Below are 25000 nucleotides of genomic sequence, written 5' to 3'. Positions count from 1 at the left end.
ACAGTACCAGACTAACTAGACTACAGTACTAGACTACAGCACCAGACTACAGTACTCGACTAACTAGACTACAGTACCAGACTAACTAGACTACAGTACTAGACTACAGCACCAGACTACAGTACTATACTAACTAGACTACAGTACTAGACTAACTAGACTACAGTACCAGACTAACTAGACTACAGTACAATACTACAGCACCAGACTACAGTACTATACTAACTAGACTATAGTACTAGACTAACTAGACTACAGTACTAGACTACAGTACTAGACTACAGTACTAGACTAACTAGACTACAGTACTAGACTAACTAAACTACAGTACTAGACTACAGTACCAGACTACAGTACTATACTAACTAGACTACAGTACTAGACTACAGTACCAGACTAACTAGACTACAGTGCTAGACTACAGTACTAGACTAACTAGACTACAGTACTAGACTAACTAGACTACAGAACCAGACTACAGTACCAGACTAACTAGACTACAGTACTAGACTAACTAGACTACAGTACTATACTAACTAGACTACAGTACTATACTAACTAGACTACAATATTAGACTAACTAGACTACAGTACCAGACTAACTAGACTACAGTACTAGACTAACTAGACTACAGTACTGGACTAACTAGACTACAGTACTAGACTAACTAGACTGCAGTACTAGACCAACTAGACTACATTACTACACTAACTAGACTACAGTACTAGACTAACTAGACTACAGTACTATACTAACTAGACTACTGTACCAGACTAACTAGACTACAGTACTAGACTACAGTACCAGACTAACAGTACTAGACTAACTAGACTACAGTACTAGACTACAGTACCAGACTAACTAGACTACAGTACCAGACTAACTAGACTACAGTACTAGACTAACTAGACTACAGTACTAGACTACAGTACCAGACTAACTAGACTACAGTACTAGACTACAGTACTAGACTAACTAGACTACAGTACTAGACTAACTAGACTACAGTACTAGACTAACTAGACTACAGTACCAGACTAACTAGACTACAGTACCAAACTAACTAGACTACAGTACTAGACTAACTAGACTACAGTACTAGACTACAGTACTAGACTACAGTACTAGACTAACAGTACTAGACTAACTAGACTACAGTACTAGACTACAGTACTAGACTAACTAGACTACAGTACTAGACTAACTAGACTACAGTACCAGACTAACTAGACTACAGTACTAGACTAACTAGACTACAGTACCAGACTACAGTACTAGACTAACTAGACTACAGTACTGGACTAACTAGACTACAGTACTAGACTAACTAGACTACAGTACCAGACTAAATAAACTACAGTACCAGACTAACTAGACTACAGTACCAGACTAACTAGACTACAGTACTAGACTACAGTACTAGACTACAGTACTAGACTAACTAGACTACAGTACTAGAATACAGTACCAGACTAACTAGACTACAGTACTAGAAAACAGTACCAGACTAACTAGACTACAGTACTAGACTACAGTACTAGACTACAGTACTAGACTAACTAGACTACAGTACTAGACTACAGTACCAGACTAACTAGACTACAGTACTAGACTAACTACACTACAGTACTAGACTAACTAGACTACAGTACTAGACTACAGTACTACCCTACAGTACTAGACTAACTAGACTACAGTACTACACTACAGTACCAGAGTAACTAGACTACAGTACTAGACTACAGTACTAGACTACAGTACTAGACTACAGTACCAGACTAACTAGACTACAGTACTAGACTAACTACACTACAGAACCAGACTACAGTACCAGACTAACTAGACTACAGTACTAGACTAACTAGACTACAGTACTATACTAACTAGACTACAGTACTATACTAACTAGACTACAATATTAGACTAACTAGACTACAGTACCAGACTAACTAGACTACAGTACTAGACTAACTAGACTACAGTACTGGACTAACTAGACTACAGTACTAGACTAACTAGACTGCAGTACTAGACCAACTAGACTACATTACTACACTAACTAGACTACAGTACTAGACTAACTAGACTACAGTACTATACTAACTAGACTACTGTACCAGACTAACTAGACTACAGTACTAGACTACAGTACCAGACTAACAGTACTAGACTAACTAGACTACAGTACTAGACTACAGTACCAGACTAACTAGACTACAGTACCAGACTAACTAGACTACAGTACTAGACTAACTAGACTACAGTACTAGACTACAGTACCAGACTAACTAGACTACAGTACTAGACTACAGTACTAGACTAACTAGACTACAGTACTAGACTAACTAGACTACAGTACTAGACTAACTAGACTACAGTACCAGACTAGATAGACTACAGTACCAAATTAACTAGACTACAGTACTAGACTAACTAGACTACAGTACTAGACTACAGTACTAGACTACAGTACTAGACTACAGTACCAGACTAACAGTACTAGACTAACTAGACTACAGTACTAGACTACAGTACTAGACTAACTAGACTACAGTACTAGACTAACTAGACTACAGTACCAGACTAACTAGACTACAGTACTAGACTAACTAGACTACAGTACCAGACTACAGTACTAGACTAACTAGACTACAGTACTGGACTAACTAGACTACAGTACTAGACTAACTAGACTACAGTACCAGACTAAATAAACTACAGTACCAGACTAACTAGACTACAGTACCAGACTAACTAGACTACAGTACTAGACTACAGTACTAGACTACAGTACTAGACTAACTAGACTACAGTACTAGAATACAGTACCAGACTAACTAGACTACAGTACTAGAAAACAGTACCAGACTAACTAGACTACAGTACTAGACTACAGTACTAGACTACAGTACTAGACTAACTAGACTACAGTACTAGACTACAGTACCAGACTAACTAGACTACAGTACTAGACTAACTACACTACAGTACTAGACTAACTAGACTACAGTACTAGACTACAGTACTACCCTACAGTACTAGACTAACTAGACTACAGTACTACACTACAGTACCAGAGTAACTAGACTACAGTACTAGACTACAGTACTAGACTACAGTACTAGACTACAGTACCAGACTAACTAGACTACAGTACTAGACTAACTACACTACAGTACTAGACTAACTAGACTACAGTACTAGACTAACTGTACTACAGTACTAGACTAACTGGACTACAGTACCAGACTAACTAGACTACAGTACTGGACTAACTAGACTAAATAGATTACAGAACCAGACTAACTAGACAACAGTACTAGACTAACTAGACTACAGTACTACACTAACTAGACTACAGTACTAGACTAACTAGACTACAGTACCAGACTTACTAGACTACAGTACTAGACTAACTAGACTACAGTACCAGACTACAGTACTAGACTAACTAGACTACAGTACTGGACTAACTAGACTACAGTACTAGACTAACTAGACTGCAGTACTAGACTAACTAGACTACAGTACTACACTAACTAGACTACAATACTAGACTAACTAGACTACAGTACTAGACTAACTAGACTACTGTACCAGACTAACTAGACTACAGTACTAGACTACAGTACCAGACTAACAGTACTAGACTAACTAGACTACAGTACTAGACTACAGTACCAGACTAACTAGACTACAGTACCAGACTAACTAGACTACAGTACTAGACTAACTAGACTACAGTACTAGACTACAGTACCAGACTAACTAGACTACAGTACTAGACTACAGTACTAGACTACAGTACTAGACTAACTAGACTACAGTACTAGACTAACTAGACTACAGTACCAGACTAACTAGACTACAGTACCAGACTAACTAGACTACAGTACTAGACTAACTAGACTACAGTACTAGACTACAGTACTAGACTACAGTACTAGACTACAGTACCAGACTAACAGTACTAGACTAATTAGACTACAGTACTAGACTACAGTACTAGACTAACTAGACTACAGTACTACACTAACTAGACTACAGTACTAGACTAACTAGACTACAGTACCAGACTAACTAGACTACAGTACTAGACTAACTAGACTACAGTACCAGACTACAGTACTAGACTAACTAGACTACAGTACTGGACTAACTAGACTACAGTACTAGACTAACTAGACTACAGTACCAGACTAACTAGACTACAGTACCAGACTAACTAGACTACAGTACTAGACTACAGTACTAGACTACAGTACTAGACTAACTAGACTACAGTACTAGACTACAGTACCAGACTACAGTACTAGACTACAGTACCAGACTACAGTACTAGACTACAGTACTAGACTAACTAGACTACAGTACTAGACTACAGTACTAGACTACAGTACCAGACTACAGTACTAGACTAACTAGACTACAGTACTAGACTACAGTACTAGACTAACTAGACAACAGTACTAGACTACAGTACTAGACTACAGTACCAGACTACAGTACTAGACTAACTAGACTACAGTACTAGACTACCGTACTAGACTAACTAGACTACAGTACTAGACTAACTAGACTACAGTACTATACTAACTAGACTACAGTACAAGACTAACTAGACTACAGTACTAGACTACAGTACTAGACTACAGTACTAGACTACAGTACTAGACTACAGTACTAGAATAACTAGACTACAGTACTAGACTAACTAGACTACAGTACTAGACTACAGTACTAGACTAACTAGACTACAGTACTACACTACAGTACTAGACTACAGTACTAGACTCACTAGACTACAGTACCAGACTAACTAGACTACAGTACTAGACTACAGTACCAGACTAACTAGACTACAGTACTAGACTACAGTACTAGACTACAGTACTAGACTAACTAGACTACAGTACTAGACTACAGTACCAGACTCACTAGACTACAGTAGTAGACTAACTAGACTACAGTACGAGACTACAGTACTAGACTAACTAGACTGCAGTACTAGACAAACTAGACTACAGTACCAGACTAACTAGACTACAGTACCAGACTAACTAGACTACAGTACTAGACTAACTAGACTACAATACCAGACTAACTAGACTACAGTACTAGACTAACTAGACTACAATACCAGACTAACTAGACTACAGTGCTAGACTAGAGTACTAGACTAACTAGACTAAAGTGCTAGACTACAGTACTAGACTACAGTACAATACTACAGTACCAGACTAACTAGACTACAGTACTAGACTACAGCACCAGACTACAGTACTCGACTAACTAGACTACAGTACCAGACTAACTAGACTACAGTACTAGACTACAGCACCAGACTACAGTACTATACTAACTAGACTACAGTACTAGACTAACTAGACTACAGTACCAGACTAACTAGACTACAGTGCTAGACTAGAGTACTAGACTAACTAGACTAAAGTGCTAGACTACAGTACTAGACTACAGTACAATACTACAGTACCAGACTAACTAGACTACAGTACTAGACTACAGCACCAGACTACAGTACTCGACTAACTAGACTACAGTACCAGACTAACTAGACTACAGTACAAGACTACAGCACCAGACTACAGTACTATACTAACTAGACTATAGTACTAGACTAACTAGACTACAGTACTAGACTACAGTACTAGACTACAGTACTAGACTACAGTACTAGACTAACTAGACTACAGTACTAGACTAACTAAACTACAGTACTAGACTACAGTACCAGACTACAGTACTATACTAACTAGACTACAGTACTAGACTACAGTACCAGACTAACTAGACTACAGCGCTAGACTACAGTACTAGACTAACTAGACTACAGTACTATACTAACTAGACTACAGTACTAGACTAACTAGACTACAGAACCAGACTACAGTACCAGACTAACTAGACTACAGTACTAGACTAACTAGACTACAGTACTATACTAACTAGACTACATTACTATACTAACTAGACTACAGTACTACACTAACTAGACTACAGTATTAGACTAACTAGACTACAGTACCAGACTAACTAGACTACAGTACTAGACTAACTAGACTACAGTACTGGACTAACTAGACTAACTAGACTGCAGTACTAGACTAACTAGACTACATTACTACACTAACTAGACTACAGTACTAGACTAACTAGACTACAGTACTAGACTAACTAGACTACAGAACCAGACTACAGTACCAGACTAACTAGACTACAGTACTAGACTAACTAGACTACAGTACTATACTAACTAGACTACAGTACAATACTAACTAGACTACAGTACTACACTAACTAGACTACAGTACCAGACTAACTAGACTACAGTACTAGACTAACTAGACTACAGTACTGGACTAACTAGACTACAGTACTAGACTAACTAGACTGCAGTACTAGACTAACTAGACTACATTACTACACTAACTAGACTACAGTACTAGACTAACTAGACTACAGTACTAGACTAACTAGACTACAGTACTAGACTACAGTACCAGACTAACTAGACTACAGTACCAGACTAACTAGACTACAGTACTAGACTAACTAGACTACAGTACTAGACTACAGTACCAGACTAACTAGACTACAGTACTAGACTACAGTACTAGACTACAGTACTAGACTACAGTACTAGACTAACTAGACTACAGTACTAGACTAACTAGACTACAGTACCAGACTAACTAGACTACAGTACTAGACTAACTAGACTACAGTACTAGACTACAGTACTAGACTACAGTACCAGACTAACAGTACTAGACTAACTAGACTACAGTACTAGACTACAGTACTAGACTAACTAGACTACAGTACTAGACGAACTAGACTACAGTACCAGACTAACTAGACTACAGTACTAGACTAACTAGACTACAGTACCAGACTACAGTACTAGACTAACTAGACTACAGTACTGGACTAACTAGACTACAGTACTAGACTAACTAGACTACAGTACCAGACTAAATAAACTACAGTACCAGACTAACTAGACTACAGTACCAGACTAACTAGACTACAGTACTAGACTACAGTACTAGACTACAGTACTAGACTAACTAGACTACAGTACTAGAATACAGTACCAGACTAACTAGACTACAGTACTAGAAAACAGTACCAGACTAACTAGACTACAGTACTAGACTACAGTACTAGACTACAGTACTAGACTAACTAGACTACAGTACTAGACTACAGTACCAGACTAACTAGACTACAGTACTAGACTAACTACACTACAGTACTAGACTAACTAGACTACAGTACTAGACTACAGTACTACCCTACAGTACTAGACTAACTAGACTACAGTACTAGACTACAGTACCAGAGTAACTAGACTACAGTACTAGACTACAGTACTAGACTACAGTACTAGACTACAGTACCAGACTAACTAGACTACAGTACTAGACTAACTACACTACAGTACTAGACTAACTAGACTACAGTACTAGACTAACTGGACTACAGTACTAGACTAACTGGACTACAGTACCAGACTAACTAGACTACAGTACTGGACTAACTAGACTAAATAGATTACAGAACCAGACTAACTAGACAACAGTACTAGACTAACTAGACTACAGTACTACACTAACTAGACTACAGTACTAGACTAACTAGACTACAGTACCAGACTTACTAGACTACAGTACTAGACTAACTAGACTACAGTACCAGACTACAGTACTAGACTAACTAGACTACAGTACTGGACTAACTAGACTACAGTACTAGACTAACTAGACTGCAGTACTAGACTAACTAGACTACAGTACTACACTAACTAGACTACAATACTAGACTAACTAGACTACAGTACTAGACTAACTAGACTACTGTACCAGACTAACTAGACTACAGTACTAGACTACAGTACCAGACTAACAGTACTAGACTAACTAGACTACAGTACTAGACTACAGTACCAGACTAACTAGACTACAGTACCAGACTAACTAGACTACAGTACTAGACTAACTAGACTACAGTACTAGACTACAGTACCAGACTAACTAGACTACAGTACTAGACTACAGTACTAGACTACAGTACTAGACTAACTAGACTACAGTACTAGACTAACTAGACTACAGTACCAGACTAACTAGACTACAGTACCAGACTAACTAGACTACAGTACTAGACTAACTAGACTACAGTACTAGACTACAGTACTAGACTACAGTACTAGACTACAGTACCAGACTAACAGTACTAGACTAATTAGACTACAGTACTAGACTACAGTACTAGACTAACTAGACTACAGTACTACACTAACTAGACTACAGTACTAGACTAACTAGACTACAGTACCAGACTAACTAGACTACAGTACTAGACTAACTAGACTACAGTACCAGACTACAGTACTAGACTAACTAGACTACAGTACTGGACTAACTAGACTACAGTACTAGACTAACTAGACTACAGTACCAGACTAACTAGACTACAGTACCAGACTAACTAGACTACAGTACTAGACTACAGTACTAGACTACAGTACTAGACTAACTAGACTACAGTACTAGACTACAGTACCATACTACAGTACTATACTACAGTACTAGACTACAGTACCAGACTACAGTACTAGACTACAGTACTAGACTAACTAGACTACAGTACTAGACTACAGTACTAGACTACAGTACCAGACTACAGTACTAGACTAACTAGACTACAGTACTAGACTACAGTACTAGACTAACTAGACAACAGTACTAGACTACAGTACTAGACTACAGTACCAGACTACAGTACTAGACTAACTAGACTACAGTACTAGACTACCGTACTAGACTAACTAGACTACAGTACTAGACTAACTAGACTACAGTACTATACTAACTAGACTACAGTACAAGACTAACTAGACTACAGTACTAGACTACAGTACTAGACTACAGTACTAGACTACAGTACTAGAATAACTAGACTACAGTACTAGACTTACTAGACTACAGTACTAGACTACAGTACTAGACTAACTAGACTACAGTACAACAGTACAGTACTAGACTACAGTACTAGACTCACTAGACTACAGTACCAGACTAACTAGACTACAGTACTAGACTACAGTACCAGACTAACTAGACTACAGTACTAGACTACAGTACTAGACTACAGTACTAGACTAACTAGACTACAGTACTAGACTACAGTACCAGACTCACTAGACTACAGTAGTAGACTAACTAGACTACAGTACGAGACTACAGTACTAGACTAACTAGACTGCAGTACTAGACAAACTAGACTACAGTACCAGACTAACTAGACTACAGTACCAGACTAACTAGACTACAGTACTAGACTAACTAGACTACAATACCAGACTAACTAGACTACAGTACTAGACTAACTAGACTACAATACCAGACTAACTAGACTACAGTGCTAGACTAGAGTACTAGACTAACTAGACTAAAGTGCTAGACTACAGTACTAGACTACAGTACAATACTACAGTACCAGACTAACTAGACTACAGTACTAGACTACAGCACCAGACTACAGTACTCGACTAACTAGACTACAGTACCAGACTAACTAGACTACAGTACTAGACTACAGCACCAGACTACAGTACTATACTAACTAGACTACAGTACTAGACTAACTAGACTACAGTACCAGACTAACTAGACTACAGTACAAGACTACAGCACCAGACTACAGTACTATACTAACTAGACTATAGTACTAGACTAACTAGACTACAGTACTAGACTATAGTACTAGACTACAGTACTAGACTACAGTACTAGACTACCTAGACTACAGTACTAGACTAACTAAACTACAGTACTAGACTACAGTACCAGACTACAGTACTATACTAACTAGACTACAGTACTAGACTACAGTACCAGACTAACTAGACTACAGTGCTAGACTACAGTACTAGACTAACTAGACTACAGTACTATACTAACTAGACTACAGTACTAGACTAACTAGACTACAGAACCAGACTACAGTACCAGACTAACTAGACTACAGTACTAGACTAACTAGACTACAGTACTATACTAACTAGACTACAGTACTATACTAACTAGACTACAGTACAACACTAACTAGACTACAGTATTAGACTAACTAGACTACAGTACCAGACTAACTAGACTACAGTACTAGACTAACTAGACTACAGTACTGGACTAACTAGACTACAGTACTAGACTAACTAGACTGCAGTACTAGACTAACTAGACTACATTACTACACTAACTAGACTACAGTACTAGACTAACTAGACTACAGTACTAGACTAACTAGACTACAGAACCAGACTACAGTACCAGACTAACTAGACTACAGTACTAGACTAACTAGACTACAGTACTATACTAACTAGACTACAGTACTATACTAACTAGACTACAGTACTACACTAACTAGACTACAGTACCAGACTAACTAGACTACAGTACTAGACTAACTAGACTACAGTACTGGACTAACTAGACTACAGTACTAGACTAACTAGACTGCAGTACTAGACTAACTAGACTACATTACTACACTAACTAGACTACAGTACTAGACTAACTAGACTACAGTACTAGACTAACTAGACTACAGTACTAGACTACAGTACCAGACTAACAGTACTAGACTAACTAGACTACAGTACTAGACTACAGTACCAGACTAACTAGACTACAGTACCAGACTAACTAGACTACAGTACTAGACTAACTAGACTACAGTACTAGACTACAGTACCAGACTAACTAGACTACAGTACTAGACTACAGTACTAGACTACAGTACTAGACTACAGTACTAGACTAACTAGACTACAGTACTAGACTAACTAGACTACAGTACCAGACTAACTAGACTACAGTACTAGACTAACTAGACTACAGTACTAGACTACAGTACTAGACTACAGTACCAGACTAACAGTACTAGACTAACTACACTACAGTACTAGACTACAGTACTAGACTAACTAGACTACAGTACTAGACGAACTAGACTACAGTACCAGACTAACTAGACTACAGTACTAGACTAACTAGACTACAGTACCAGACTACAGTACTAGACTAACTAGACTACAGTACTGGACTAACTAGACTACAGTACTAGACTAACTAGACTACAGTACCAGACTAAATAAACTACAGTACCAGACTAACTAGACTACAGTACCAGACTAACTAGACTACAGTACTAGACTACAGTACTAGACTACAGTACTAGACTAACTAGACTACAGTACTAGACTACAGTACCAGACTAACTAGACTACAGTACTAGAAATAGTACCAGACTAACTAGACTACAGTACTAGACTACAGTACTAGACTACAGTACTAGACTAACTAGACTACAGTACTAGACTACAGTACCAGACTAACTAGACTACAGTACTAGACTAACTACACTACAGTACTAGACTAACTAGACTACAGTACTAGACTACAGTACTACCCTACAGTACTAGACTAACTAGACTACAGTACTAGACTACAGTACCAGACTAACTAGACTACAGTACTAGACTACAGTACTAGACTACAGTACTAGACTACAGTACCAGACTAACTAGACTACAGTACTAGACTAACTACACTACAGTACTAGACTAACTAGACTACAGTACTAGACTAACTGGACTACAGTACTAGACTAACTGGACTACAGTACCAGACTAACTAGACTACAGTACTAGACTACAGTACTAGACTACAGTACCAGACTAACTAGACTACAGTACTGGACTAACTAGACTAAATAGATTACAGAACCAGACTAACTAGACAACAGTACTAGACTAACTAGACTACAGTACTACACTAACTAGACTACAGTACTAGACTAACTAGACTACAGTACCAGACTTACTAGACTACAGTACTAGACTAACTAGACTACAGTACCAGACTACAGTACTAGACTAACTAGACTACAGTACTGGACTAACTAGACTACAGTACTAGACTAACTAGACTGCAGTACTAGACTAACTAGACTACAGTACTACACTAACTAGACTACAATACTAGACTAACTAGACTACAGTACTAGACTAACTAGACTACTGTACCAGACTAACTAGACTACAGTACTAGACTACAGTACCAGACTAACAGTACTAGACTAACTAGACTACAGTACTAGACTACAGTACCAGACTAACTAGACTACAGTACCAGACTAACTAGACTACAGTACCAGACTAACTAGACTACAGTACTAGACTACAGTACTAGACTACAGTACTAGACTACAGTACTAGACTACAGTACTAGACTAAATAGACTACAGTACTAGACTAACTAGACTACAGTACCAGACTAACTAGACTACAGTACCAGACTAACTAGAATACAGTACTAGACTAACTAGACTACAGTACTAGACTACAGTACTAGACTACAGTACTAGACTACAGTACCAGACTAACAGTACTAGACTAACTAGACTACAGTACTAGACTACAGTACTAGACTAACTAGACTACAGTACTACACTAACTAGACTACAGTACTAGACTACAGTACTAGACTACAGTACCAGACTACAGTACTAGACTACAGTACTAGACTACAGTACCAGACTAACTAGACTACAGTACTAGACTACAGTACCAGACTACAGTACTAGACTACAGTACTAGACTACAGTACCAGACTACAGTACTCGACTACAGTACTAGACTAACTAGACTACAGTACTAGACTAACTAGACTACAGTACTAGACTAACTAGACTACAGTACCAGACTAACTCGACTACAGTACCAGACTCACTAGACTACAGTACCAGACTACAGTACCAGACTAACTAGACTACAGTACTAGACTACAGTACCAGACTAACTAGACTACAGTACTAGACTAACTAGACTACAGTACCAGACTACAGTACCAGACTAACTAGACTACAGTACTAGACTACAGTACCAGACTAACTAGACTACAGTACTAGACTACAGTACTAGACTAACTAGACTACAGTACCAGACTAACCAGACTACAGTACTAGACTAACTAGACTACAGTACCAGACTAACTAGACTACAGTACTAGACTAACTAGACTACAGTACCAGACTACAGTACCAGACTAACTAGACTACAGTACTAGACTACAGTACCAGACTAACTAGACTACAGTACTAGACTACAGTACTAGATTAACTAGACTACAGTACCAGACTAACTCGACTACAGGGTTGAACAGGTAACAGCAGAGCTAACACTACACCATACTGATGCAGAGACCCCTCTTCTTCTCATTTACTCATCTATTTCCCCCTCTTCCTGTTATTAACTTGTTGTCTCTCTCTCTTGTGGTTTTGTGTTGTTGTGTCCCGGTGAGTCTTCCCACTGCCAGAAGGCAGAGGGCTTTGTACCGCAGCACAGATGGGAGTAGGAACATACACAATCTGATATTTAATGGCATTTTCTCCAGCTCCACCTCAAACGCTGGCATCTCATTAAAAACTCTCCACATGGTTGTGTCAGCGAAAATAGAGAGTGAGAGAGGGTGAGACAGAGACAGACAGAGAGAGAGAGAGAGAGAGAGAGAGAGAGAGAGAGAGAGAGAGAGAGAGAGAGAGAGAGAGAGACATTGTTCAAACACAGTATATATATATAATATGACATTTGTAATGTCTTTACTGTTTTGAAACCTCTGTATGTGTAATGTTTACTGTTAATTTTTGTTGTTTTTCACTTTATATATTCACTTTATATATTATCTACCTCACTTGCTTTGGCAATGTTAACACATGTTTCCCATGCCAATAAAGCCCTTGAATTGAATTGAATTGAGAGACAGAGAGAGAGAGAGAGAGACACTTTATATATTATCTACCTCACTTGCTTTGGCAATGTTAACACATGTTTCCCATGCCAATAAAGCCCTTGAATTGAATTGAATTGAGAGACAGAGAGAGAGAGAGAGAGAGAGAGAGAGTGAAAGATAGGACCTTCCTCCTCCTCCTCCTCCTACTCCCTACATCCTTACCTCTCTCCTCCTCCTCCTTACATCCTTACCTCTCTCCTCTCTTCCTCCTCCTCCTCCCTACATCCTTACCTCTCTCCTCTCTTCCTCCTCCTCCCTACATCCTTACCTCTCTCCTCTCTTCCTCCTCCTCCTCCCTACATCCTTACCTCTCTCCCTCCTCCTCCCTACATCCTTACCTCTCTCCTCTCTCCTCTCTTCCTCCTCCTCCCTACATCCTTACCTCTCCCCTCCTCCTCCCTACATCCTTACCTCTCTCCTCTCTTCCTCCTCCTCCTCCCTACATCCTTACCTCTCTCCTCTCTTCCTCCTCCTCCCTACATCCTTACCTCTCTCCTCTCTTCCTCCTCCTCCCTACATCCTTACCTCTCTCCTCTCTTCCTCCTCTACCCCTCCCTCTACCCCTCCTTCTACCCCTCCCCCCTCCCTCCTTCTACCCCTCCTCTCCATCTCACCATCCGTCCACTCCTTGTTTCTGGAGTTCTGAGATGCCGAAGGACAGCGCTCCCATGAAGTCGTTCCTGCTGGTCATATCCCAGTCCCAGATCTCCACCGACAGACGACGGTCCTTATCAGAATCCTTCAGGGGACTATAGACCAGGGAGGAGAGAGGGAGGGAGGTGGGGAGGGGAAGGGAGGAGAGGAGAGGGAGGAGAGTGGGGGGGGGGAGGAGAGGGGCAGGGAGGTGGGGAGGGGAAGAGGAGGGGAAGGGAGGAGAGGAGAGGAGAGGGAGGAGAGGGGGATGGAGGTGGGGAGGGGAAGAGGAGGGGGAGGGAGGTGGGGAGGGGAAGGGAAGGGAGGAGAGGGATGAGAGGGGGAGGGAGGTAGGGAGGGGAAGGGAGGAGAGGGGGATGGAGATGGGGAGGGGAAGGGAAGAGAGGAGAGGGAGGAGAGGGGGAGGGCAAGTGAGGAGAGGGGGAGGGAGGTGGGGAGGGGAAGGGATGAGAGGAGGGGAAGGGATGAGAGGAGGAGAAGGGTAGGGGGAGGAAGAAGGAGAGGGAGGGAGGGAGGGAGGGAGGGAGGGAGAAGGAGAGGGGGGAAAGGAGAAGGGGAGGGAGGGAGGGAGGGTGGGAGAAGGAGAAGGGTAGTGAGGAGAAGGGGAGGGAGGGAGGGTGGGAGAAGGAGAAGGAGAAGGCCTCTTTAACAAAGACAGTGTAACATTCAGACCCTCTTTAACAAAGACAGTGTAACATTCAGAACCCTCTTTAACAAAGACAGTGTAACATTCAGAAGCCTCTTTAACAAAGACAGTAACATTCAGAACCCTCTTTAACAAAGACAGTAACATTCAGAACCCTCTTTAACAAAGACAGTGTAACATTCAGAAGCCTCTTTAACAAAGACAGTGTAACATTCAGAACCCTCTTTAACAAAGACAGTGTAACATTCAGAACCCTCTTTAACAAAGACAGTGTAACATTCAGAACCCTCTTTAACAAAGACAGTGTAACATTCAGAACCCTCTTTAACAAAGACAGTGTAACATTCAGAACCCTCTTTAACAAAGACAGTGTAACATTCAGAACCCTCTTTAACAAAGACAGTGTAACATTCAGAAGCCTCTTTAACAAAGACAGTGTAACATTCAGAACCCTCTTTAACAAAGACAGTGTAACATTCAGAGCCTCTATAACAAAGACAGTGTAACATTCAGAGCCTCTATAACAAAGACAGTGTAACATTCAGAGGCCCTCTTTAACAAAGACAGTGTAACATTCAGAACCCTCTTTAACAAAGACAGTGTAACATTCAGAACCCTCTTTAACAAAGACAGTGTAACATTCAGAACCCTCTTTAACAAAGACAGTGTAACATTCAGAGGCCCTCTTTAACAAAGATAGTGTAAAACGTAGTGTCAACTGAACATACAATTTGAAAGTTTCGTTCCAGGTAGGGTTGAGGTTTCCCTTGATGGTCTTGGTCTTCTGCTTGGTGTCACTCTTGGGGTCGGGGATGAGTTTGAGCTTCACGTAGGGGTCAGACAGACCGTTTGGATCCATGGGCACCAGGTTACAGGCTTCATGGACTGGAGAGGAGAGGAGAGCAGAGGAGAGCAGAGGAGAGCAGAGGAGAGGAGAGGAGAGGAGAGGAGAGGAGAGGAGAGGAGAGGAGAGGAGAGGAGAGGAGAGGAGAGGAGGGAGAGAGACAATAGGTTAGGAGCCTCCTGGACTAGAGAGATTAGCTTAATCGGGTGTATTAGGAGCAAAACCCTGCACAGCCAGGAGGGTTGACCAGACATGATGTAAGGAGGTCAGGGTTCACCAGACCTGATGTCAGGAGGTCAGGGTTCACCAGACCTTATGTAAGGACGTCAGGGTTCACCAGACCGTATGTAAGGAGGTCAGGGTTCACCAGACCTGATGTAAGGAGGTCAGGGTTCACCAGACCAGCATGTGACAGATATAATTAGTTTGATTTAATTTGACCATTAATTGATTATTTATCAGTCTTATGGAGGTAGAAGCTGTTGTTCTGAGAGCTCAATGGTGCAACGTTTTGAGGAACTCAGGGCCCGGTGCCAAATTCATTCAGCCTCCTGAGGGGGAAGAGGCGCTACCGTTCCCTCTTCACGACCGTCTGGGTTTGTGTGGACCTTATTTAACTAGGCCTCTTTAGTAGTCCGTCATTATAAATAAGAATTTGTTCTTATCTGACCTAGTGTCTAGCCATGCAGTCGTGAGTGAACAGGGAGTACCGGAGGGGACTGAGCACGCACCCCTGAGGGGCCCCTGGGTTTAGGATAAGCATGGCAGATGTGTTGTTGCCTACACTCACTCGCCCCGGGGGGCGGCCCGTCAGGAAGTCCAGGATCCAGTTGCAGAGGGAGGTGTTTAGTTCCCGGGTTTTTAGATTAGTGATTAGCTTTGAGGCCACTGTGATGTTGAACGCAGAGCTGTAGTCAATGAACAGCATTCTCACATAGGTGTTCCTTTTGTCCAGGTGGGAAAGGGCAGTGTGGAGTGCAATAGAGATTGCATCATCTGTGGATCTGCTAGGGGGCGGTATGCGAATTGGAGTGGATCTAGGGGTTTCTGGGATGATTTTGGTTGGTGATGTGGTGTGTCAAAACTATCCTTTCAAAGCACTTCATGGCGACAGGTGTGAGGGGCTACGGGACGGTAGACACACGGGGCTGTAGACATTTAGACAGGGTTACCTTGGAGCTCTTGGGTACAGGGTGACAGGTGTGAGGGGCTACGGGACGGTAGACACACGGGGCTGTAGACATTTAGACGGGGTTACCTTGGAGCTCTTGGGTACAGGGTGACAATGGTGGTCAGCTTGACACATGTTGGGATGACAGACGGAGACAAGGAACAGACTGTCTGTGAAGACACTTGGCAGACAGGCAGACAGACAGGCAGACAGACAGACAGACAGGCAGACAGACAGGCAGACAGGCAGACAGGCAGACAGGCAGGCAGACAGACAGACAGACAGACAGGCAGACAGGCAGACAGGCAGACAGACAGGCAGACAGACAGACAGACAGACAGACAGGCAGGCAGACAGGCAGGCAGGCAGGCAGGCAGACAGACAGACAGGCAGACAGGCAGACAGACAGGCAGACAGGCAGGCAGGCAGGCAGGCAGACAGGCAGACAGACAGACAGGCAGGCAGACAGGCAGGCAGACAGACAGGCAGACAGGCAGACAGACAGACAGGCAGACAGACAGACAGACAGACAGGCAGACAGGCAGGCAGACAGGCAGGCAGGCAGACAGACAGGCAGACAGACAGACAGGCAGACAGACAGACAGGCAGACAGGCAGGCAGACAGGCAGACAGACAGGCAGACAGGCAGACAGGCAGGCAGACAGGCAGACAGGCAGACAGGCAGGCAGACAGGCAGACAGGCAGGCAGACAGACAGGCAGACAGGCAGGCAGACAGACAGGCAGACAGGCAGGCAGGCAGACAGGCAGACAGGCAGACAGGCAGGCAGACAGGCAGACAGGCAGACAGGCAGACAGACAGGCAGGCAGACAGGCAGGCAGACAGGCAGGCAGACAGGCAGACAGACAGGCAGACAGTTAGACAGGCAGACAGACACATACACACACACAAATAGAGACACACACACACAAATAGAGACACACACACACACACACAGAGGGAGAGAAAACACTTATGTTAGCATTAGCAGCTATTTGTGAATAATGAATGTTGATCATGTGTGTGTGTGTGTGTGTGTGTGTGTGTGTGTGTTGGACCAAAATCATGAAGATGCCTTGCACCAGATGCATTATGGGACTAGATGTGTCTGTGTTACCTACAACTGACCATCTACATCACCACACTGCATTATGGGTCTAGATGTGTCTGTGTTACCTACAACTGACCATCTACATAACCACACTGCATTATGGGTCTAGATGTTACCTACAACTGACCATCTACATCACCACACTGCATTATGGGTCTAGATGTTACCTACAACTGACCATCTACATCACCACACTGCATTATGGGTCTAGATGTGTCTGTGTTACCTACAACTGACCATCTACATCACCACACTGCATTATGGGTCTAGATGTTACTGTGTTACTACAACTGACCATCTACATCACCACACTGCATTATGGGTCTAGATGTTACCTACAACTGACCATCTACATCACCACACTGCATTATGGGTCTAGATGTGTCTGTGTTACCTACAACTGACCATCTACATCACCACACTGCATTATGGGTCTAGATGTTACTACAACTGACCATCTACATCACCACACTGCATTATGGGTCTAGATGTTACCTACAACTGACCATCTACATCTCTGCCACTGCATTATGGGTCTAGATGTTTCTGCGTAGCTACATTTGACCATCTACATCTCTGCCACTGCATTATGGGTCTAGATGTTACTGTGTTCTCTACAACTGACCATCTACATCACCACACTGCATTATGGGTCTAGATGTTTCTGCGTAGCTACAACTGACCATCTACATCTCTGCCACTGCATTATGGGTCTAGATGTTTCTGCGTAGCTACAACTGACCATCTACATCTCTGCCACTGCATTATGGGTCTAGATGTTTCTGCGTAGCTACATTTGACCATCTATCACAAAATCGACATCCACATCAAAATGAGTCCCAAACGGCACCCTTTTCCCTACATAAGGCAACTGGGGATGTATTCATTAGTGCACACCGTAGCTAAATGTTTTTGCAACATAAACAACTCTTTGTTATTGGAAAAGTGCAGGTAATCCATCCCAGTTTGGGTCCAGTGTTTTTTGTCAGTTTTAGGTGTCAAATGAACATGACCGCGGTTCTTTATCCAACAGAAAGAGATTTATACTAGCGGACATTCTAACAGGCAGCGTTACTACAGGTGTCAGATCTTCATTTGATCGCTCTGTTTGCAGGAGATCTGGAGGACATTTTAAACATGTAGTTGCGTGGTTTATTAAAAAGGCTTCTGAATTTCACACTTGATTGTCCCCCCTGTATCAACCACCTACAAAAAATATATCTAAATTAAATTCAATCCACATAATAATTCCCATTTCCTTTTGCTGCAGGAATATTTTCCTTGCTGTAGCAAACTGGCTCAAATACGGCTCCTGCATCTGTACTTGTTCTACTGTGTTAAAACAAGCTGATGATGGTACAACACTGCCCCCATGTGGACAGAACAGTAATTTCTAGATTCAAGTTTTAATGTCAAATGCACAAGTACAGTGAAATGCTCTTCTTTCAAACTCAAAACTCAACAAATAATATGTGTTTCCAACATTAGGGCTGCTTTCCTTAATAAAGAAGTTAAATCCACTTTGTGTTTTGTTTCCTTGCCACGATACTGGCAAGTATTGAGATACTGGAGATGAAAGGAGATGATTTTGGACTTCAGAAAACTGCAGAGGGAGCACTCCCCACATCGACGGGATAGCAGTGGAGAAGGTGGAAAGCTTCAAGTTCCTCGGCGTACACATCACTGACAAGCTGAAATGGTCCACCCACACAGACAGACAGTGTGGTGAAGAAGGCGCAACAGCGCCTCTTCAACCTCAGGAGACTGAAGAAATTGGGCTTGGCACCTAAAACCCTCACAAACTTTTACAGATGCACAATTGGGAGCATCCTGTCGAGCTGTATCACAGCCTGGTATGGCAACTGCACCGCCCTCAACCACAAGGCTCTCCACAGGGTGGTGAGGTCTGCCCAACAGGCAGTCTGCCCAACGCACACTGCCTGCCTTCCAGGACACCTACACCACCCGATGTCACAGGAAGGCCATAAAGATCATCAAGGACAACAACCACCCGAGCCACTGCCTGTTCACCCCGCTATCATTCAGAAGGCGAGGTCAGTACAGGTGCATCAAAGCAGGGACCCGAGAGACTGAAAAACAGCTTCTATCTCAAGGCCATCAGACTGTTAAATGTGCACATACCCTACATTACTCATCTCATATGTATATACTGTACTCTATACCATCTACTGCATTTTGCCTATGCCGTTCTGTACCATCACTCATTCATATATTTTTTTATGTACATATTCTTATTCATTCCTTTACACTTGTGTGTATAAGGTCATTGTTGTAAAATTATTAGGTTAGATTACTCGTTGGTTATTACTGCACTGTCGGAACTAGAAGCACAAGAATTTCGCTACACTCGCATTAACATCTGCTAACCATGTGACCATTAACATCTGCTAACCATATGTATGTGACCAATAACATGTGATTTGAAGTACATCTTAGTCTGACCTGCAGTGTTGTATTTTGACCACTAGATGGAGACACACTACACAGTCTGATGATCTGATCCAAAAGCAGCATTCTCAGGTTAGGGCCCTGCTCAACACATCTACCTTCCATCCTTCCCTGTTCAAACACCTTTACCATCCTTCCTTCCCTGTTCAAACACCTTTACCATCCTTCCTTCTTTCACTATTCAAACACCTTTACCATCCTTCCTTCCCTGTTCAAACACCTTCACCATCCTTCCTTCCCTGTTCAAACACCTTTACCATCCTTCCTTCTTTCACTATTCAAACACCTTTACCATCCTTCCTTCCCTGTTCAAACACCTTAACCATCATTTCTTCCCTGTTCAAACACCTTTACCATCCTTCCTTCCCTGTTCAAACACCTTTACCATCCTTCCTTCCCTGTTCAAACACCTTAACCATCCGTCCTTCCCTGTTCAAACACCTTTACCATCCTTCCTTCCCTGTTCAAACACCTTTACCATCCTTCCTTCCCTGTTCAAACACCTTCACCATCCTTCCTTCCCTGTTCAAACACCTTCACCATCCTTCCTTCCCTGTTCAAACACCTTCACCATCCTTCCTTCCCTGTTCAAACACCTTTACCATCCTTCCTTCCTTCCCTGTTCAAACACCTTCACCATCCTTCCTTCCCTGTTCAAACACCTTTACCATCCTTCCTTCCTTCACTATTCAAACACTTTCACCATCCTTCATTCCTTCCTTCCCTATTCAAACACCTTCACCATCCTTCCTTCCTTCCCTGTTGAAACACCTTTACCATCCTTCCTTCCTTCCTTCACCATTCAAACACCTTTACCATCCTTCCTTCCCTGTTCAAACACCTTCACCATCCTTCCTTCCTTCCCTGTTCAAACACCTTTACCATCCTTCCTTCCCTGTTCAAACACCTTCACCATCCTTCCATCCTTCCCTGTTCAAACACCTTGACCATCCATCCTTCCTCCTTCCTTCCTTCCTTCCTTGCTTCCTTCCTTCCTTCCTTCCTTCCTTCCTTCCTTCCTTCCTTCCCTGTTCAAACACCTTCACCTTCCTTCCTTCACTATTGAAACACCTTCACCATCCTTCCTTCATTCCTTCCTTCAATCCTTCCTTCCTTCCTTCCCTGTTCAAACACCTTTACAATCCTTCCTTCTTTCACTATTCAAACACCTTTACCATCCTTCCTTCCCTGTTCAAAAACCTTTAAGAATCTTCCTTCACTATTCAAACACCTTCACCATCCTTCCTTATTTCACTATTCAAACACCTTTACAATCCTTCCTTCTTTCACTATTCAAACACCTTCACCATCCTTCCTTCCTTCCCTGTTCAAACACCTTTACAATCCTTCCTTCTTTCACTATTCAAACACCTTTACCATCCTTCCTTCCCTGTTCAAAAACCTTTAAGAATCTTCCTTCACTATTCAAACACCTTCACCATCCTTCCGTCCTTCCCTGTTCAAACACCTTCACCTTCCTCCCTTCACTATTGAAACACCTTCACCATCCTGCCTTCCTGCCTTCCTTCCTTCCTTCCCTGTTCAAACACCTTTACCATCCTTCCTTCCCTGTTCAAACACCTTTACCATCCTTCCTTCACTATTCAAACACATTCACCATCCTTCCTTCCCTGTTCAAACACCTTCACCATCCATCCTTCCAGTTATTATGAGAAACAAGGTCTGGTCCAATAGAAACAAGGCCTTCATCTCCATGTGATTGTCTGGTCCAATAGAAACAAGGCCTTCATCTCCATGTGACCGTCTGGTCCAATAGAAACAAGGCCTTCATCTCCATCTGACCGTCTGGTCCAATAGAAATATCTGTCTCCGTCTTTTCTAGAACATCTGTCCCTGTCTTTATCTAGAATATCTGTCCCTGTCTTTATCTAGAACATCTGTCCCTGTCTTTATCTAGAACATCTGTCCCTGTCTTTATCTAGAATATCTGTCCCTGTCTTTATCTAGAATATCTGTCCCTGTCTTTATCTAGAATATCTGTCCCTGTCTTTATCTAGAATATCTGTCCCTGTCTTTATCTAGAATATCTTTATCTAGAATATCTGTCCCTGTCTTTATCTAGAATATCTTTATCTAGAATATCTGTCCCTGTCTTTATCTAGAATATCTTTATCTAGCATATCTGTCCCTGTCTATATCTAGAATATCTGCCCCTGTCTTAATCTAGAATATATTTATTTAGAATATCTGTCCCCGTCTTTATCTAGAATATCTGTCCCAGTCTTTATCTAGAATATCTTTATCTAGAATATCTTTATCTAGAATATCTGCCCGTCTTTATCTAGAATATCTTTATCTAGAATATCTACCCGTCTTTATCTAGAATATCTGTCCCTGTCTTTATCTAGAATATCTGTCCCTGTCTTTATCTAGAACATCTTTATCTAGAATATCTTTATCTAGAATATCTGTCCCTGTCTTTATCTAGAATATCTGTCCCTGTCTTAATCTAGAATATCTGTCCCTGTCTTTATCTAGAACATCTTTATCTAGAATATCTGCCCGTTTTTATCTAGAATATCTGTCCCTGTCTTTATCTAGAATATCTGTCCCTGTCTTTATCTAGAATATCTGCCCCTGTCTTTATCTAGAATATCTGTCCCTGTCTTTATCTAGAATATCTTTATGTAGCATATCTGTCCCCGTCTTTATCTAGAATATCTTTATCTAGAATATCTGCCCATCTTTATCTAGAATATCTGTCCCAGTCTTTATCTAGAATATCTTTATCTAGAATATCTTTATCTAGAATATCTGCCCGTCTTTATCTAGAATATCTTTATCTAGAATATCTGCCCGTCTTTATCTAGAATATCTGTCCCTGTCTTTATATAGAATATCTTTATCTAGAATATCTTTATCTAGAATATCTGCCCGTCTTTATCTAGAATATCTTTATCTAGAATATCTGCCCGTCTCTATCTAGAATATCTGTCCCTGTCTTTATCTAGAATATCTGTCCCTGTCTTTATCTAGAACATCTTTATCTAGAATATCTGTATCTAGAATATCTGTCCCTGTCTTTATCTAGAATATCTGTCCCTGTCTTTATCTAGAATATCTGTCCCTGTCTTTATCTAGAACATCTTTATCTAGAATATCTTTATCTAGAATATCTGCCCATCTTTATCTAGAATATCTGTCCCTGTCTTTATCTAGAATATCTGCCCCTGTCTTTATCTAGAATATCTGTCCTTGTCTATATCTAGAATATCTGCCCCTGTCTTTATCTAGAATATCTTTATCTAGAATATCTGTCCCCGTCTTTATCTAGAATATCTGTCCCTGTCTTTATCTAGAATATCTGTCCCTGTCTATATCTAGAATATCTATCGCTGTCTTTTTCTAGAATATCTGTCCCTGTCTATATCTAGAATATCTGCACCTGTCTTTATCTAGAATATCTTTATCTAGAATATCTGTCCCCGTCTTTATCTAGAATATCTTTATCTAGAATATCTGTCCCTGTCTTTATCTAGAACATCTTTATCTAGAATATCTTTATCTAGAATATCTTTATCTAGAATATCTTTATCTAGAATATCTTTATCTAGAATATCTTTATCTAGAATATCTGTCCCTGTCTTTATCTAGAACATCTTTATCTAGAATATCTTTATCTAGAATATCTTTATCTAGAATATCTTTATCTAGAATATCTTTATCTAGAATATCTTTATCTAGAATATCTGTCCCTGTCTATATCTAGAATATCTATCGCTGTCTTTTTCTAGAATATCTGTCCCTGTCTATATCTAGAATATCTGTCCCCGTCTTTATCTAGAATATCTTTATCTAGAATATCTGTCCCCGTCTTTATCTAGAACATCTTTATCTAGAATATCTGCCCCTGTCTTTATCTAGAATATCTTTATCTAGAATATCTGTCCCCGTCTTTATCTAGAACATCTTTATCTAGAATATCTGCCCCTGTCTTTATCTAGAATATCTTTATCTAGAATATCTGCCCCTGTCTTTATCTAGAATATCTGTCCCTGTCTTTATCTAGAATATCTTTATCTAGAATATCTGCCCCAGTCTTTATCTAGAATATCTTTATCTAGAATATCTGCCCCTGTCTTTATCTAGAATATCTGTCCCTGTCTTTATCTAGAATATCTTTATCTAGAATATCTGTCCCTGTCTTTATCTAGAATATCTTTATCTAGAATATATGCCCCTGTCTTTATCTAGAATATCT

At 41.1% G+C, this 25000-nt stretch overlaps 1 protein-coding gene across 1 annotated transcript in view; it reads right to left on the bottom strand.

Moving 5' to 3' along the window:
- LOC139423634 (protein kinase C beta type-like) overlaps positions 1-25000 on the bottom strand; it is a 110256-nt gene that overhangs the window by 33643 nt on the left and 51613 nt on the right. The window contains exons 6-7 of the mRNA XM_071175220.1: positions 15913-16069; positions 14499-14633 (exon numbers count right to left, since the gene is read on the bottom strand). Of these exons, the coding sequence (XP_071031321.1) occupies positions 14499-14633; positions 15913-16069 (292 nt within the window). The remainder of the gene's footprint in view (positions 1-14498; positions 14634-15912; positions 16070-25000) is intronic.

The sequence above is a fragment of the Oncorhynchus clarkii genome, chromosome 13 (genome assembly GCF_045791955.1).
Source record: "Oncorhynchus clarkii lewisi isolate Uvic-CL-2024 chromosome 13, UVic_Ocla_1.0, whole genome shotgun sequence".
NCBI lineage: Eukaryota > Metazoa > Chordata > Actinopteri > Salmoniformes > Salmonidae > Oncorhynchus > Oncorhynchus clarkii.
The sequence above is the reverse complement of the archived record's forward strand: the minus strand, read 5'-3'. Positions and strand labels throughout refer to the sequence as shown.